Source organism: Mytilus californianus, unplaced genomic scaffold (genome assembly GCF_021869535.1).
Source record: "Mytilus californianus isolate M0D057914Y unplaced genomic scaffold, xbMytCali1.0.p SCAF_8, whole genome shotgun sequence".
NCBI lineage: Eukaryota > Metazoa > Mollusca > Bivalvia > Mytilida > Mytilidae > Mytilus > Mytilus californianus.
The window spans coordinates 72,764,389-72,780,858 of NW_026262734.1; the positions used below are offsets into that span (position 1 = coordinate 72,764,389).

The 16,470-nt window shown below is 33.7% G+C and overlaps 2 protein-coding genes across 2 annotated transcripts in view; both read right to left on the reverse strand.

The window, feature by feature from the left end:
* Positions 1 to 14,669, reverse strand: part of LOC127712442 (mannan-binding lectin serine protease 1-like) — a 33,672-nt gene extending 19,003 nt beyond the window's left edge. The window contains exon 1 of the mRNA XM_052218887.1: positions 14,516 to 14,669. Coding sequence (XP_052074847.1) covers positions 14,516 to 14,561 — 46 coding nt within the window. The 5' untranslated portion in view covers positions 14,562 to 14,669. The remainder of the gene's footprint in view (positions 1 to 14,515) is intronic.
* LOC127712430 (zinc finger protein 862-like) overlaps positions 1 to 16,470 on the reverse strand; it is a 307,602-nt gene that overhangs the window by 227,129 nt on the left and 64,003 nt on the right. The gene's annotated exons all lie outside the window — the stretch shown is intronic.

Sequence of the window (16,470 nt, forward strand, 5' to 3'; positions counted from 1 at the left end):
TTCCCAAATTACAGGGCCCATAAAGGGCATAACATCAGATACAATTGATTTACATAATTGGTAACAACAAAAATAATAGCGGCATATAAATAGATATTTAGTATATAAGCATTGGTCAGAATCAGATGAACGAAACTTAAGGTATGAAAGGTAACAATTGCCACTTTTTATCTTTTCACATAATTTTCCACATACACATTAGATAAATTATTTTTGATAGCCTATTGCGGAGAAAAAAGAGAAAGTTTACTGTATTAACGTTCTATTCCATTAAATACGCCATTTTTCGAAGATAAATGCAGAAAAACATTTATGAACGGCTACGCCAGGTAAAATTGTTGTTTATCCTAAAAAAAAATACAATTTTCAGTTTCATTAGAACATTATAATAATAATAAATCCCAAATTTATGTAGTCATTAGATAAAGTCCTTATATGTCCGATCTGCCTATTTTTGGACATCAAAAGACAATACGATCGTTTTAAGGTCAATTTCGTCTACCTCACACAATCTTGTTAGGCACTATAATGAAATGGACCTGAAATTTATTTCACATGTTTCCTGAAAATTGATAAATATCAAAGCAACATAGAGCTGTTTGTTCTAGTTCGTATAATGACAATTTAATGTCATGTTTGTTTGTGATGACCCCCCTTTTCGGGATTGCATCAGAATTATAGTTATCTCGTATCGCATGAGGATGACACATGTCAACTGAGCAATTATGTTTGGGACTTAGTTTTAAGAAATGATGTCAAAGTAACATTATGAAAATATTTTTAGTAAGCTGAAATATATATTTATTTTTTACATGTTTATGTCTTGTAAGATATTTTATTTCTGTCCCGTTTTTCAACATTTGCGTCTGGAAAGTTGAAATGTTTTAACTGAATGGTTAATTTAAATTAATTATGAAAATGGTTAAAATTAAATCAATAAAGGAAATTATTGCCCAGTTACAAACACTACCAGGGGATAATCCATAATGATTTTTTTTTCAGTTATATGTTTCAGCACATGTATAATTAACCCCAACTTTAGCCTGGTAAACTTGTTGTCTCCTTGTAAAATATAAAACATATTTAAAATGATTTCCTGCTAAAGTCTTATATTGATATAAAGTTAAAACCGTCTTGCTTCTCACTAGTCAACACTCCTGTCCTGTCAGGTTTAATTCTTATATATATGGATGAAAAATAAAAGTCCACAAAACATTAACATGGCAGCAATTGCTTTTACAGCCTTTAAGACTTTGATTTTTTTTTACAGAAGAGTGTCCACCATGCACTTGCATTACACTATAATAATAGTAGAATAGTATGATATACAAATAGATGAAAATTATATATACATGCAACCGTAATATTAATATAATATATAACAACAAACCAATGTACCGGTATTCTCTGGAACTATTATTATATTAGTATAATAGTCTAAGGTATACTGATTTGTATCACTACAATATAATAGTTATTACGGTGAGGTTGAATTTCCTGTCATTTATTCATCATCCAAGCACGAACTTGTATAAGAAAAAAAAATCTCTGTAAATTAACCTCAGTTTCAGGTATAGAGATGTGATCTGTTTCTGTGACATGTGCTTTTGACCATCCACAAGAACCTGCGGTCATCCGATGTTCAGTACTTCAGTACTTTGATTAGTGTAGTTTTGGTAACCAATACATATAGCGGGGACCTTCAAATATTCAGAGGGGTGTTAAACCGACTTTATCAAGGAAATCATGATAGGAAACGCAAGACCTGGAATATCGTTTCAATTGGGAAATCCATATGCAGGTGTTGCTACACAGAAAAGAAAATCTCAATTTGAGAATTAAATAAATCTTTGTCATAAAGCTTTGTTTTTAACCATGCAACGCTCATTGTCAATTTCAGATGTAAGTCAATATATGAAACTTGTTGCAGTTTCAATGGGATAGTCACCAAACTTTGAATTATTCGGTTAATACTTCTTTTCATTTTACCTTTAGAAATTCCTGTATGAAGTCTGCCTCGTAGGAATAAAGAAACAAGAAGACGGGCACAGTTGATTTCTATAGGAATGTCGATTGAATGTTTGAAAACACGCCCTTCGAACTTATCAAATATCTTGTCCAATAACATAAAACATCTTGATGTCAATTGCAGGGAACGTTTTGTTAATGAAAGTGATTTTTTTTTACATAGTATGAATTTTAATTACCTAAAACAGCTAGGATATTTGTAGCTGATGTAGATATTCCTTTTATGAAACAAAGCTGGACTTATTATTTTTATTTGTCTTCAAGTTTATAATGAGGTAAGGGTAGAGAAGTCAAATGATTTAGAGAATATCTTCAGTTCCACAGTTTCATTTACGATGCAGTCCGGTAAATCCGCCCACATAAGGCTTTGATCGTATGTATTTCTGCTTAATTATATACAAATTGTATCAAATTTAATATAAATCGATTCACTGACAAATCAACTTTGAGTTTATCTCATTTTCCAAAAATATCTGAAATTAAATTTTTAAAATCAACAAAACAAGTGGGTCATCTGTGTTTTTATCGGAAATGTGTTTGTCCGGTAAATCCGCCCATGTGCAGTAAATATGTATGGAGGGCCAGTTTATCACATATTTATGAAAAGAAAAGGTGATCTATTAATAGACCACTTATCAATCGAAAAAAAAAAATTTCAAGTCAGAAACGAGTTTTGTAAGCAATAATATGATTATCGTTTGCTTTAGAAACTGTATTATAGATATCACTAGATATTTTCGTAATAAAGGATTTTTCTTTAAAATTTGACATGCAGTGATGATAAGTACAGTTCCTATGAATAAAATAGCAGACGAAATATTCACGGAAGCGACAATAACGGAAGTAAATGGGTTTACCGGACGGGCGGAATTACCGGACATTGTATATTCATAAACTGTAACTGAGATCATCAAATTTTATAAAATATTTCTGTGACATATTTTTTAATATCATTTGATCTTGATTTTTTGGCGGAGTCGAATATTTATTACTGTTCATCACTTTTATGTGAACATATCGATATGGATTTCATACAGTTAATTTTCGTGGTATTAGCGCCAAGGGGCAATATTTCATGGATTATTTCAAACATTCATATGTAAATACAAAGCTAGCATTAAATGGTATGTTCATGTTTTTCCAACATTTGATATTTTTGTAAACAGGTAAATAATTTCTTGTTGGAGAAACGTAATTTTTATGCAATAAGTATAGGATTAATGAAATTTATCTTTTATTAGAGTTTTCAATCAGGACGTATTTGTTTGGGTGCGCATTGTTGACGTACTTCTTAAAAGTTTGTTGAAGTGGTTCCAAAGCTGACGGTTATTTGCTTCATCCCAGCTGTCGTGTCGATGGTAATCTCTACGGCGTCTTTTAAAGTTAAGTAAACCGTACGTCTTCAAATGACTCTGCTGGGACAATGACTTTTGTTTTGGAATGAGTAGAAAGAACTGCTACACGTCTCACAAGTAGTTGGAGGTCGTCGTTGTCTTTGTAAGTGGTGACGAGTTCTACTTTCTATGTTTTCTCTAGATTCATTGAGTGTAGTGGAAGAAACAGCGTACCAAGGTGATGTTGCCGTATGATCGTTGAACGGAATAACGGGTAACTGTCTCAAAGTCTTAGTTGGTGTTGATGACAGTCTTCGGCGAGTTGAAAAAAGTGCCATCTGCAAGGTTTGACTTCCTTAAGTAGTATTAATATAGTATTTATTAAGTGCCCCGTTTAATTATAATGATTGTATTAATCATAATTGATGATTATTATGAAATATCTTTGTTCTTTTTTTTTGGTGTTTTTTTAGTGACTATATGTTATTGTCCTTCCCTGAATTACATTTATAAATTCAATAAAATTAGTTTAAAAGGCGAGGACCATTAAAACAAATACACGGACTTTTTAAATGCTGTACTTGAAATAACCAGACACTTTAAAAGGTTGAAATTTTAAGTGAAAATCAAGGAAATTATCCCTCGTTTGTGCGTCAAACATGCATAATATTAAGATTAAGATGAACGATCATGAATAAGACTATCATACTTGCGAAATAGCAAAATAGCAGTTATTATTTTTGATTGTATATAATTTCGCTCGAAAAAAAACCCTGCATGGTCTACAATAGAAAAATACACGATCTGAACTGGACACTATACCTACCGTGGATTCAAATATTCAGTGGCGCTTACTTCAGATTATTTTACTATTCAATAGAAAGTGTATTTGTACTATTGATTGATTGATTTTATTGGAGCCTTCCTTAAGGCTTTTCTTTTGTTTTGCCGAATACACACTTTAAATCTACATGGAATAAACATCTATAAAGCACGAAATTTCTTGATACTAAACACACCGAAAATGAGATCTTGCAAAACATTACAGGCAACACTTAGGTGACAGTCCTGTAATATAGGACTTCGCATTGTCATTTTAATTTTTTTTCGGAGGGGGGGAGGGGGGGGGGGGGTGAGTGCGCTCGGGCGACCGCCATTGATAGCAAATAGGAAACAAAATAATGATGATGATGATGATAGATGACTGCTTAACGTCCAGCGGCAAATCAATATGCATATTCAGGACGAGAACATGTTAATATTATGTGAGTATTAACACTGCTTTGTTCTAGACCGACACACTGAGCCGGATTTTTAACGTGCTAGTTCACAAGTAAACAGTCCGCAGTAAGACATGTCACCTTACCCGGACACATTATTCTGACTCCGAACCGACCAGTCTTTGCTCTTACTCCTTAATGCCGCGTGCTTAACGGAGAAACAGCAAATACCAATTTTAAAGTCTTTGGTTTGACCCGGCCGGGGTTCGAACCCACGACCTCCCGCACTCAAGGCGAACACGCTACCACGACACCACCGAGGCGGTGGAAACAAAATAAAGCAACGAGCCAAATTATAGAAAAAAATGAGGTCATTTGTTATATAAGACTACATAGGTGGGACAAAATGAACGCTCTAACTGCAAATTTGCAATTTTTCTCCCAAATTAAAACAAATACAATTTATTAAACAAGAATAGTTTTTAAGAACATGTCTTTGTGCAAGAGATGGCTCTACATGACCACAAAAGTGATGATTTCATTCTAATGGCCCCGCCGACTTAGTTCGGGCCATATAGTTTTACCCTTATCCGTCATTCCGTCATTCTGTCATTCCATCATTCCGTAACGAACAGTTATACGGACTTTTTTCTAAACTCCTTCACATATTGAGCTGATTTATAGTATGTGAGTCAATTATGATGAGTTACATATCAAGTTTACGTTTGGTTCCGCTCCGCCGATTTTTGCCGAAACTAAGGGATTTGGACTTTGAAAATTCACGAAAAAAAAACAGTTATACGGACTCTTTTTCTAAACGCCTTCACATATTGAGCTGATTTTTAGTATATTAGTCTACTATGATGAGTTACAGATGAGTTCACGTTTGGTTCCACTCCGCTGATTTTTGCCGAAATTACTGGTTTTGAACTTTGCAAATTTTGTGATAATAACAGTTTTTCTAAACGCCTTCACATATTGAGCTGATTGTTAGTATGTAAGTCTTCTATGATGAGTTACAAATCGAGTTTATGTTTGGTTCCGCTACGTTGATTTTTGTCGAAATTACAGGCTTTTGCCTTTGAAAATTTCCGCTCCTAGAAATGGCTTGAAGCTTTTTTTGCGAGCTGGGGCCATTCGTGTCGTTCCGACAAATCAAGGGCTTGAGTTTACTATCACGATTTCCTATGATGATTTACTTACTATAGGGTCGCTGCTTACATGTGACCTATTGCATTGCAGTAAGAGTTCAAAATTTTATATTTAAGATCCGATAGTATAGAAACCTCGACTCAAGTCGGATATAAACGGACGCAAAGTTCCAGTTAAAGTAATTGAAATAGATACGAAAGTTCATATTTTTTTTTCAAATATAAAAATGGTTCAGGATAATAAAAGACAGGTTCGACAGTTTGTTTGACATGGTGGACGGGTTCACATGGTGAACAGTTCGGTAGGTCTACAGTGTCGACAGGTTTACATGGTTGACAAGTTGCTATGGTTGACAGATCTTGATGGGTCACAGAGTTGATAAAATCAACTGGTTGACAGGGTTGATAGAGATTTACGTGTGAACTAGGATAAAAAGATGTATGAAACATTTTTCAAAACAGTTATTTATGAATTTAACTTTAGGAATAAAAAGACTCAAATACATTTTTAAGGCCTAATTCGGTTGACAGGGTTGATAGAGATTTACGTGTGAACTAGGATGAAAAGATGTATGAAACATTTTTCAAAACAGTTATTTGTGAATTTAACTTCAGGAATTTTTTAAGGCCTGATTCGGCCATGTCAAATAAATTGTTGGTTTTCCCTAACATTGTCCGGTCTGTTTTTTCCCTCGATTTCAATTCTTATTTTAACAGATGAAAAAAAATAGCAAAACTCTTTTACGGCATTTATCACTGATGCTTTAATTGTCTCTCTGATATTTTGTTAAACATATTTAATTTATCATTCTTAATGTTTATTAAAGCTTAAATCACAATAGAGATCAAGATATAATGTCAAACAAGTTTTTTTTAAAGAATTCCCTGTCAGTGGTTTAAGAATAGTTCTTTGTAAAGTGAAACTGAATATGCCTCTTTTCATTTTTCGCAAAAAAATTTAAAATAAAATGTTTTCCTACCTGCCGACCCTTGAATATTTTCTAGTGTAAGGGCAATCCAACGTTAAATTTCTAATAGCCGTATATCAACCCTTTTAACCTGTGAACCATGTCCGCCCTGTCAGCCTGTTTAATCTGTCAACCTGTACACCTATCAACCTATCGACCATTTCAATATTTCGAACTGTCAGCATGTCGACCTATTCAACCATGTCAACATATCGGCCATGTCAATATTCTGACCTTGTCAACATGTTGACCTATTCAACCATGTAAACTTATCGACCCTGTTAACATTTCGACCCTGTCAACCTGTCGACTGGTTGAGAGTTTCTAGATGACGCAAACGGTTGTAAACATCAACACCAATAAAAGCCATAACAAAAACGAAGATTTTATATACCTCTGTAAATTTTATCATATATAAAAAAAAATGTATTTGAGACTTTTTATTCCTGAATCATTTCACAGATTATTTGTCTGTCAGTAGTTTCAAAGGCTGCAGTACTAGATCTTTAATTATATTTCATACTTGTTTTCATTGAACAAAAATGAAGTCATTGAAATTTGCTGTAAAACAATTTTGGAAATTATTCAAAATTAATGAATGCACCTCCGAGGTGCGTAAAGACCTTTTTCAGGACGTCAGAATCAGGCCTTAATTTTTGCAGGAATTCGGGATTGGGCCTTTATTTTCGCGGGAATTCGGGATTAACCCTTATCGGGACGCGGGAGTTAATGATTATTTTTTTCGGGATCCAGGAAAGAATGCTTCATTTTTTCGGAAAATCCATCGCCTAGCGCCCCTCATCTCCAGCATAGAAAATATCTGATTCCTTGTCCGGTTTTGTTTATATCTTTTGTCTTTTATGGTTTCAACTTGACAGGGAGTAAAAGTTGTTACTGTTGTCATTATAATGTCATCTTACTACTGTTGCCTCTAATTCAAACCACTCTTCCATTAATCATTTTGATATTTTGTCCAATATCGCAGTCATAAATTATGCTAAAATATGAAAGTTACTCATTCAATCTCATATGGTGCGTATGTCATGAACCCGGACCCGTTATTGTGAATGGCAATTTTTAACGATAAAAAATGATTGAATCAGCATTAAGAACCATTGAAATTTTCTATATAAATAAGTTCGCTGTAATATCATCCACGACACACTCCGTACTTACTGCACGAAATGGATAAAACGAGAAAAAGCTGACAAAAAATCCTAAGATTCTTTTTTTAATTCAGTAATGAACATAGTTGATATTCGTATTAAACATTTTAAAGAACATTTTATTCCTAACAACAACCATAATAGCCCTATTTATCGTATCAAACATAAGCTAAAAGAACTCGCCAAGGAATTTGTTTTTGTCCCGGCTGATAAGGCTGCCAATAATATCATTATTGCTTGACGTAAATTTTACATTGAGGTTCTGCAAAAGGAAATCACGAATTCACCAACATTCAAACTGACTCCATTTTCGGAAAATAACATCTGTAACAAACATAAAATTTTATAAATAGTCGTGTCCATGAACCAATCCCAGCAAAACTTACTAATAGCATTGTCTATATGAGATTTTATTTCTTGTTTGTATCGAGTTTCTATAATGATTTTCCATGTATCGCTGTGTATACTTTATATGCAATTTTATATGCATTTAAATGTTTGTCTTCAATTACAGGGTTATTCTGTTATTGCTCTGTTTATGCATGATTTGGTGATTCATATATATAGCATGTTTCGCTTATATATATTTACTTTAAATGATATATATTATCTTTAACTGTTAATCAAAACCTGATTTGACCTTTTTATCGGTAGATTGTTCTGTGATTAATTATAAACTTTTACACATCTATTTATTTGAACAGGATTTTCCCAACGTAAATGATCTGTGGTAATCAACTGGTCGTCTATGAATTCCTTTAATTTGATGATATTACACCTGGTATCATTTAGGTCAAGTTCGACAAAGGCCGTTCATCCTCGTCAGGTGCCCTGGCCTTATTTATTTTTATTTACTATAACATTTGATAATAATTTTACTTTTAAATTGTTATCAATATGTTTCTACCGTGTAACGTATCAAATGCAGTTATATTTTGGGGGCACTACACCTGGTGAATCTGTAATACACTTATAGTTTAATGTCCATTCTTTATCTAATTACTTTATAATTTTGCCGAGGTCAAGTACTCCTTCACATTCTTGTGTTTACGATAAGCAATGATAGGCGGTCTGGGAAATAGATGTTTAGCGGTCTCGTCATCTTCAATCAAATGCCAGTGTTTTCTTATTCGTCTTCCCAATTGCTTAAATAAAGGATTAAATTTCGTTGCTATGACTAGTGGTGGACTTTTCTGTTTGTTTTTTTGTTTTATAACATAATGTGTTTTGCCTACTTTTTTGTAGTGCTTTATTAACTAGTGGATTAATTTCATTTTCCTTGTGTCCCCTGAGTATAAGCTTGTGTTTAAATAGTTTGATCTGTGTGTCGAGGTCATCTTTGTTATTACACGATCTAATGAACCGTGTTACTTCGCCAATTATAAATCCCTTAAATACAGAGGCGGGATGAGCTGATGATTTATCTAAATATTGGAAGTTATCCGTAGGTTTGCGATATAATTTGATATCTAATGTTTGCTCCGTTTTAAATTTATCTCCTTTAAATATTGTTACGTCCAAAAATTGTATTTGACTATTAGAAATTTCATATGTGAATTTTAACAATGGATGAATACTATTTGCAATCTGGTAAAATTCAATAAGTGCTCGTTCACTTCCTTTGAATAATAAAAAACCGTCATTTCTGTAGACAGATAGAAGAGAAATTTCGGACGATTGTGAGAACCGTTTTAATATTTCAGAAACAATTTCATATATTCTAATATCAGTTAAACTAGGAGACATTGGTGACTCCATCGGTACTCCAACTTTCTGTTTAAAAATCTGCCCCATTGAATTCAAATTCATTGTTTCCAAGGGCAATTTTCAGTAATTCTAACATATCTTTTTTGGGAGGCACCGGGATGTCAAATTTACATTGCATTATTAGCGGCCATGCTCTGTAGATTGCGTTTATAATTTCCGTATGATGTAGATTGTTATACATACTAGAAATGTCAAATGAACTCATTAATATATCAGGAGAGGCTCTTATTTTTTCCAATTTGTTTATAAAAGAAGTGGTATCTTGTGTGTATGTCCAAAATTGGTTGACAACTGGTTTAATAAAATAATATAAACTATAGACAATGCTATTAGTAAGTTTTGCTGGGATTGGTTCATGGACACGACTATTTATAAAATGACCTGTTTCTGTATTGTTATGAGTTACAATTTATGATTAAAATAAGCAAAGACCCATCGAAACAACATCTGATACAAAAATTTAATAACACTTTTAGATATTTGGATGATATATCGGCTCTCAAAAATGACGACTTCAGTATGAACACTAAAGAGATTTATCCTGGTGGACTGACTTTAAATAAAGCAAATACTAACAATGAACACTGTCCTTTCCTGGATCTTGATATCTATATCTTTAACGGGAAGCTTAATACCAAAATTTACGATAAAAGAGATGATTTTTCATTTCCTATTGTTAACTATCCATTTTAAGATGGTGACGTTCCCTTGTCACCATCTTATGGTGTTTATATATCCCAACTTGTTCGATTCGCTCGTGTATGTAACAATGTATAAAAAGGATTTTAACGAAAGAAATCTCTGTATTACTTTAAAATCATTGCACCAGGGTTTTCGATATCACAAACTATTCAAAAAAATTACTAAATTTTATCATCGGTACAAGAACATCATTCGTAAATATAAACCAACATGCAGAGATCTTATACGTTCAGATATTTCACATCCAATCTTTTATGGTAATATTCTATACAAAGCACAAAAATGTCGTCATTCACCTCAAAAGCTAACCAAACCTTTAAACAAAAGGGATATAGTTACGATACTGTTGTCAGGTCATTAATGATGGTATATTTTAGAATTAATATTGATTCACTCATAGGGTCTTTGCATCGGAAATAAACACATTTATTCTAAAACCAGTTGTTGGCATGATACGGGTTATGTTCTTCTCATATATTTTATGATGGTATGATACAAAACTCCTAACTGGAGGGATTGTGCTAGATTTTCATATGATGAAGACATAATCTTTAAATTAGTTTAATTGAGGTCTGGAGCTGGCATGTCAGTAACTGCTAGTAGTCCTTTGTTAATTTGTGTATCATTGTCAATTTTGCTTAGTTTCTTCTGTTACATATTCTGACATCGGACTCGGACTTCTTTTGAACTGAGTTTTACTGTGCGTATTGATGTGTGTTTGTTTATTCTACATTGGCTAGAGGTATAGGGGGAGGGTTGAGATCTCACAAAACATGTTTAACCCCGTCGCATTTTTGCGCCTGTCCCAAGTCTGGACCCTCTGGCCTTTGGTAGTCTTGTATGTTTTTTTTTTAATTTTAGTTCATTTATATGTTTTGGAGTTGAGTGTGAAGCCCGCCTCCGGGTGCCGGATTTTCTCGCTGTTTGAAGACCCATTGGTGGCGTTGGGCTGTTTTCTGCTCTTTGGTCGGGTTGTTGTCTCTTTGACACATTCCCCATTTCCATTCTCAATTTTATCTCTTTTTGCAGCCTTTACTTATAATGGCTTGATCATTAGTACTGCAACCATAGTTATTTTTTTGGGAACTTTAATGTTCATGAAGAACACACAACTATATTGCATATCGTTGGAAAGAGGAAAATGTGTACCCGAAGAAATGGTTGGTCTTAAAATACCAGTATGAAGAGCCACCATTTCAAAATGACGTTAATGAGGAACCCTCTATTTTGTTTTTCATTTATGACATAGAAAATGTAGATGTGACCTGGACCTTTTCACATCGATTAGTTTTTACATTGCTTGTCATTTTTTAGCACAACATATAACAAAATTATTTTCTAATGTGTAATACACAAGGTTCTCAATATCTTTCAGTTATATTTCTATCTTTATACCACCAAATTGTAGGCACGAACACCGTGTTTTCCTTTCTGCATCCAAAAGGATGTCTTTTGAAATAAAAGAAGTAGTGTTATAGATAAATGAGAATGTACTTGTAAAAGTCGACAGACCGGTTTATAACCAAAAGAAAAATCATTGTCAACCAAGGCGAAGGCGAGTTGTACCTATTGGTTCAATGTTAAACAAAATCAGTTTTATGATATGGACATTTTCTATTAATAGTCTCAACATTATTTTAAGAAGTGATTGATTAGAACGTTAATTCTGACGTTGTAATTTGACAATCGGTCAGAGCCACCATATAACTTGTCATTAAAAAGCTACATACATTAGCTGTGATCAACATCAAATAGGGGTAGACAGTAAAAAATGCTTTGAAAAGTTACACTGGTTAATGATATAAAAAAAATCTTAGATAGACCCCAATCTCTTCGTAATCGTTTGCGGATCTGCTATGCGTATTAGCACTGCAACAATCTTCATTTCCTTGAAACGGACGAAGCTCAGTGTAAGACACATTTCATAACAAAGATTTACCTTTGAAGGTACAAAGTTATTTATATTGCAACTAACCGAGGACATTTGCTCCTTAAAAAGATGGATTATTTACCCCGTCGAGGTCTAAAGGAGACTGTTGTTGCGGCTGTGCTATGTGTGAAGAGCTCCACATACTAGTCTGAAGATAAGCTCTTACGACATGTTGCTGGAAAGTTGATTTGCATGCAGGCAGTTTGAACAAGCTAGCATCTTACTGTTTAGCTTTCCTTATATACTAGAAGTTGATTAATATCACCATGATCAAATCTGGCCTTTATTTCAGGTCATAGAGTTTTGCATGCTGACAACAACAAATTCTTGAAAGATGGTCTAAATCACTGAAGTCATCAAGATGGTTCTTTAAACAAAGTAAACAGTTTTTTCTTAACATTAACGATGGGTGTCACATCCTGTAAATGCATGCACAACATATGACAGGGCTTAACACACTGAATATTTCATTTACAGAGAGGAATGAATCTATATCCATCTTTATTTCTGGTTATTAGCCCTGTTTAGAACTTCAATTCGTGTGTGTTTTTCATTGACGAACAAATTCATACATAAAATCTGTGTATGGAGACTTCATAACAACACGACCTTTCTTATTTTGTCTTCCTTGCTCATTTTCAGCAAACATCGCATTAAGAATCTTTCGAGTATCTGCCTCTATTTGTGTGCTGAATAAATCTTGACAGTCTGCCGAAGAGAACTTCTTCACATCAATTGTGTCAACACTCAATAAAAATGTCCGCTGGATAAAGTTTATTCGCATTTGCATTCGAAGTCAACCCAGGTGACTAAGCATGTTAGCAAAGAGTTAACAAATGATCCAGGACTTTAGCAGAGCTTGTTATTCGCGTTGACGTTCAGAATGTTTTCAATCTGGTATGGATTACCCTTCTAATACCTGAAATACCAGTTCACCCATATCTTTTGGTCAGTTTTATAGACAGTTTGCTGTCGTATCTATCAAAGACATTTTAACAACTATAGCACATTGCCGATGTAGGATTTCTAATTCTGAATAAAATGTAGAGCCAACTGAAGTCTCTTAAAGTGTTAAATCTCTTTATCATTTAAAAACTATATATACCAAGAAAATGCAATCCCTGATATGTACGGTACTGATAACCGATAATCAATTTGAAAAGCAATGCGATCATCTTATTCATAGAAGCAACGAACGAAGTTTCATTGACACTATGATTATCTTCAGGAGAAATAATAAGGTTTTCAGTATCGGACCTAATAGAACTAGCAAATGAGTACAATAACTGCTTATTTAATATATCCTTGACATTAAAACCCACCTTCAAGTTGGTATACTTTTGAAACTGTTTACAAAGACTAATTTTCTAATTGTTGTGATGATATTCCTTATAGTAAGGTCAGAGCTAAACAGTATTATTGACATTACCTGGTCATGATGCGCCTGAATTGTGCGTTAACTTGCTTTATAATTGATTACTTTACTCTGAAGTTGGCAGACGAACACGTATCAGAAACATTCTAGGGCAAAATTGATCGGAAGGTGTCGAGGCTGTGAGACATAAGAAAACTCTACGTATGCAAGAACAGGTCGCCATTAACAATTGCAATTAAAGACTTTAAAAAGACAAGTTCATGCTCAGAATCCTCTGTATCTATACTACTTGATTGCACAGTTGATGATTTCAATAAAATCTTTTCAATGCATGCTGATTGGTAGACCACGTTTGAAAAAAATAATATGAACTCGCGATTATCTTTACCATTGATAAATCATTAATTTCAATTGCACACATCAATAGACTGTTTACACGTTCTCGTGACTCGATTTCATACAGTACTCTGTCTCTTTTCCAAATTTTCATAAAAAACAAACATGAGTTTATATCCAAACTATTAGGAGGATATTGCGAGCGTGTTTGTATCAATGCATCAGGTTGTTGGGCTACACATATATTCAGGTGTTTCACATTGGTCACACACTTGATCTTAAGCTTCTAATCAGAAAAGCGCTTCGGACGCATGAAATTATTAAACGTGTTGTTTTCAATTTCTTAAGACACTGAAATATTGCCTGTTGAAGACAACAAGAAGCATCCCAGCTGCATTATGAAATCCATGATAAAATCTGGTACGTATTGTGGTAAAAGGTAACAAGATTTAAAAGACATGACGGTCACCATATTGAACGCAATAAAAAGCTACAGCGCTCTCTCTCTCTCCCTCACAAAATATACAATCAGACTTACCTTTGATCAGTAATACAGCATAAAAAAATACCTGCCAGAATGTCATGATGATGTCGATGATGGCAAACCAGCTATGCTGGTCCTGCTATCACCGTTCGAACTAAAGTGAAACAAAAACAGACTTCCTTTTATATGTCATTTATTTCCTGTCATATTCAATGGTGATTGAAATCAATAACCCCGGAAATAGTTATTGTTCCTGTGTTTCTCTGTCGTTTAAGTAAGCATTTCTGAAAATACAGTTCTTATATGACTTTCAATGAGATGTTTTAAGAGGGTTACATTAGACAGTTCGGGCTTTATATTTAGGTTTAATCTTAGTGATAAGAAACCAAAATTCTTCTCACAGTGAAACATAATAAAACAAGTTGCTTTTTAAAAAAAAGAAGACAATACGTGAACCTAAGCACTTTTTTATTCTAATTAATAATTCAACTGAATAAGAAATTGTATATCAGTGTTATCTTGGCCATGTGTTTGGAGGATAATATTTTCTTTTTATTGTAAATCATTACAATTTTGGCATGTTGAGAGAAGTGTTAAATATAAAGCAAGGAGAGAGAAAAAAAAAGAGTCCCAGACGTATAATTTCTGAAAGAATAATGATAATTCAAAACATGGAGGACACATGTACCGTCTTCCAAAAATTCATAAAATTAATCTAGAAATAAGTAATGAGGCATTTCGAACTGGTCAGCTAGCAGGACACATTAATGTTCGTTACCGACCAATCATCAATAAGTGTAACTCTCCCGCGAAAGATACTTACTTGATCTAATTATAAATATAAAAAAGAAGATGTGGTATGATTGCCAATGAGACAACTCTCCATAAGAGACCAAATGACACAGACATTAACAACTATAGGTCACCGTACGGCCTTCGACAATGAGCGAAGCCCATACCGCACAGTCAGCTATAAAAGGCCCCGAAATCACAAATGTAAAACAATTCAAACGAGAAAACTAACGGCCTAATTTATGTACAAAAAATGAACGAAAAACAAATATGTAACACATCAACAAACGACAACCACTAAATTACAGGCTCCTGACTTGGGACCGGCACATACATACAGAATGTGGCGGGGTTAAACATGTTAGCGGGATCCAAACCCTCCCCTTAACCTGGGACAGTGGTGTAACAGTACAACATAAGAACGAACTATAAAAATCCGTTGAAAAAGGCTTAACTCATCAGATGGATACAAAAAGAAATACTACACAGAGTGGACGTGGCCGGGTACTTGTATATCCCAACAACAAATAGACACTAAGTACAGATCTGAGAGTACTCGCAGTTACTGACAGCTAGTTCAAAGCCACTAACAACTAATTAAAAAAATCATGCATCTAAGACTAAATTATCAATTAGTACACATCCAACATCCATTTATTGAAGAGGCATAACTTTTACATTCAAGATACAAAATAAATCATTAAAAAAATAGAGTCACACGAGGTAAAAAAAGTATGCATTCTTATTGCCTATGATGTACATCAATGTACACAAATATGATCATTGATAATTTAGAATAAACTGGTATCAAGAATTTGCATTAGAATTTAATGACACACAGGAGAATATACTTTAAAGATTCTCAACAAAATAGATTTAACTGCATTTGTTAAATTAATTCTTAGAAACAATGAATTTGAGTTTAATAGACTGTTAAACACATAATAGGAGCACCCATTGTCACCAACATGCACAGATCTGCATCTGTCTGCCCTATTCATTAAAATCTTAGATAAGTTCCAATGGAGAGAAAACATCAAATTACACTGTCAATAGGGATGACGGTTTCATGGTCTTCACAGGCAAATTAGAGCAAGTTGAAGATTTCTTTAACATTGCAAACGAAATTGACCATCTACTTAAGTTCTAATATGAGGTGTCGACATCTAGTATGGCCTATTTAGAGGGTGGTAAAGGGTTATTTTCGAGCAACGTTT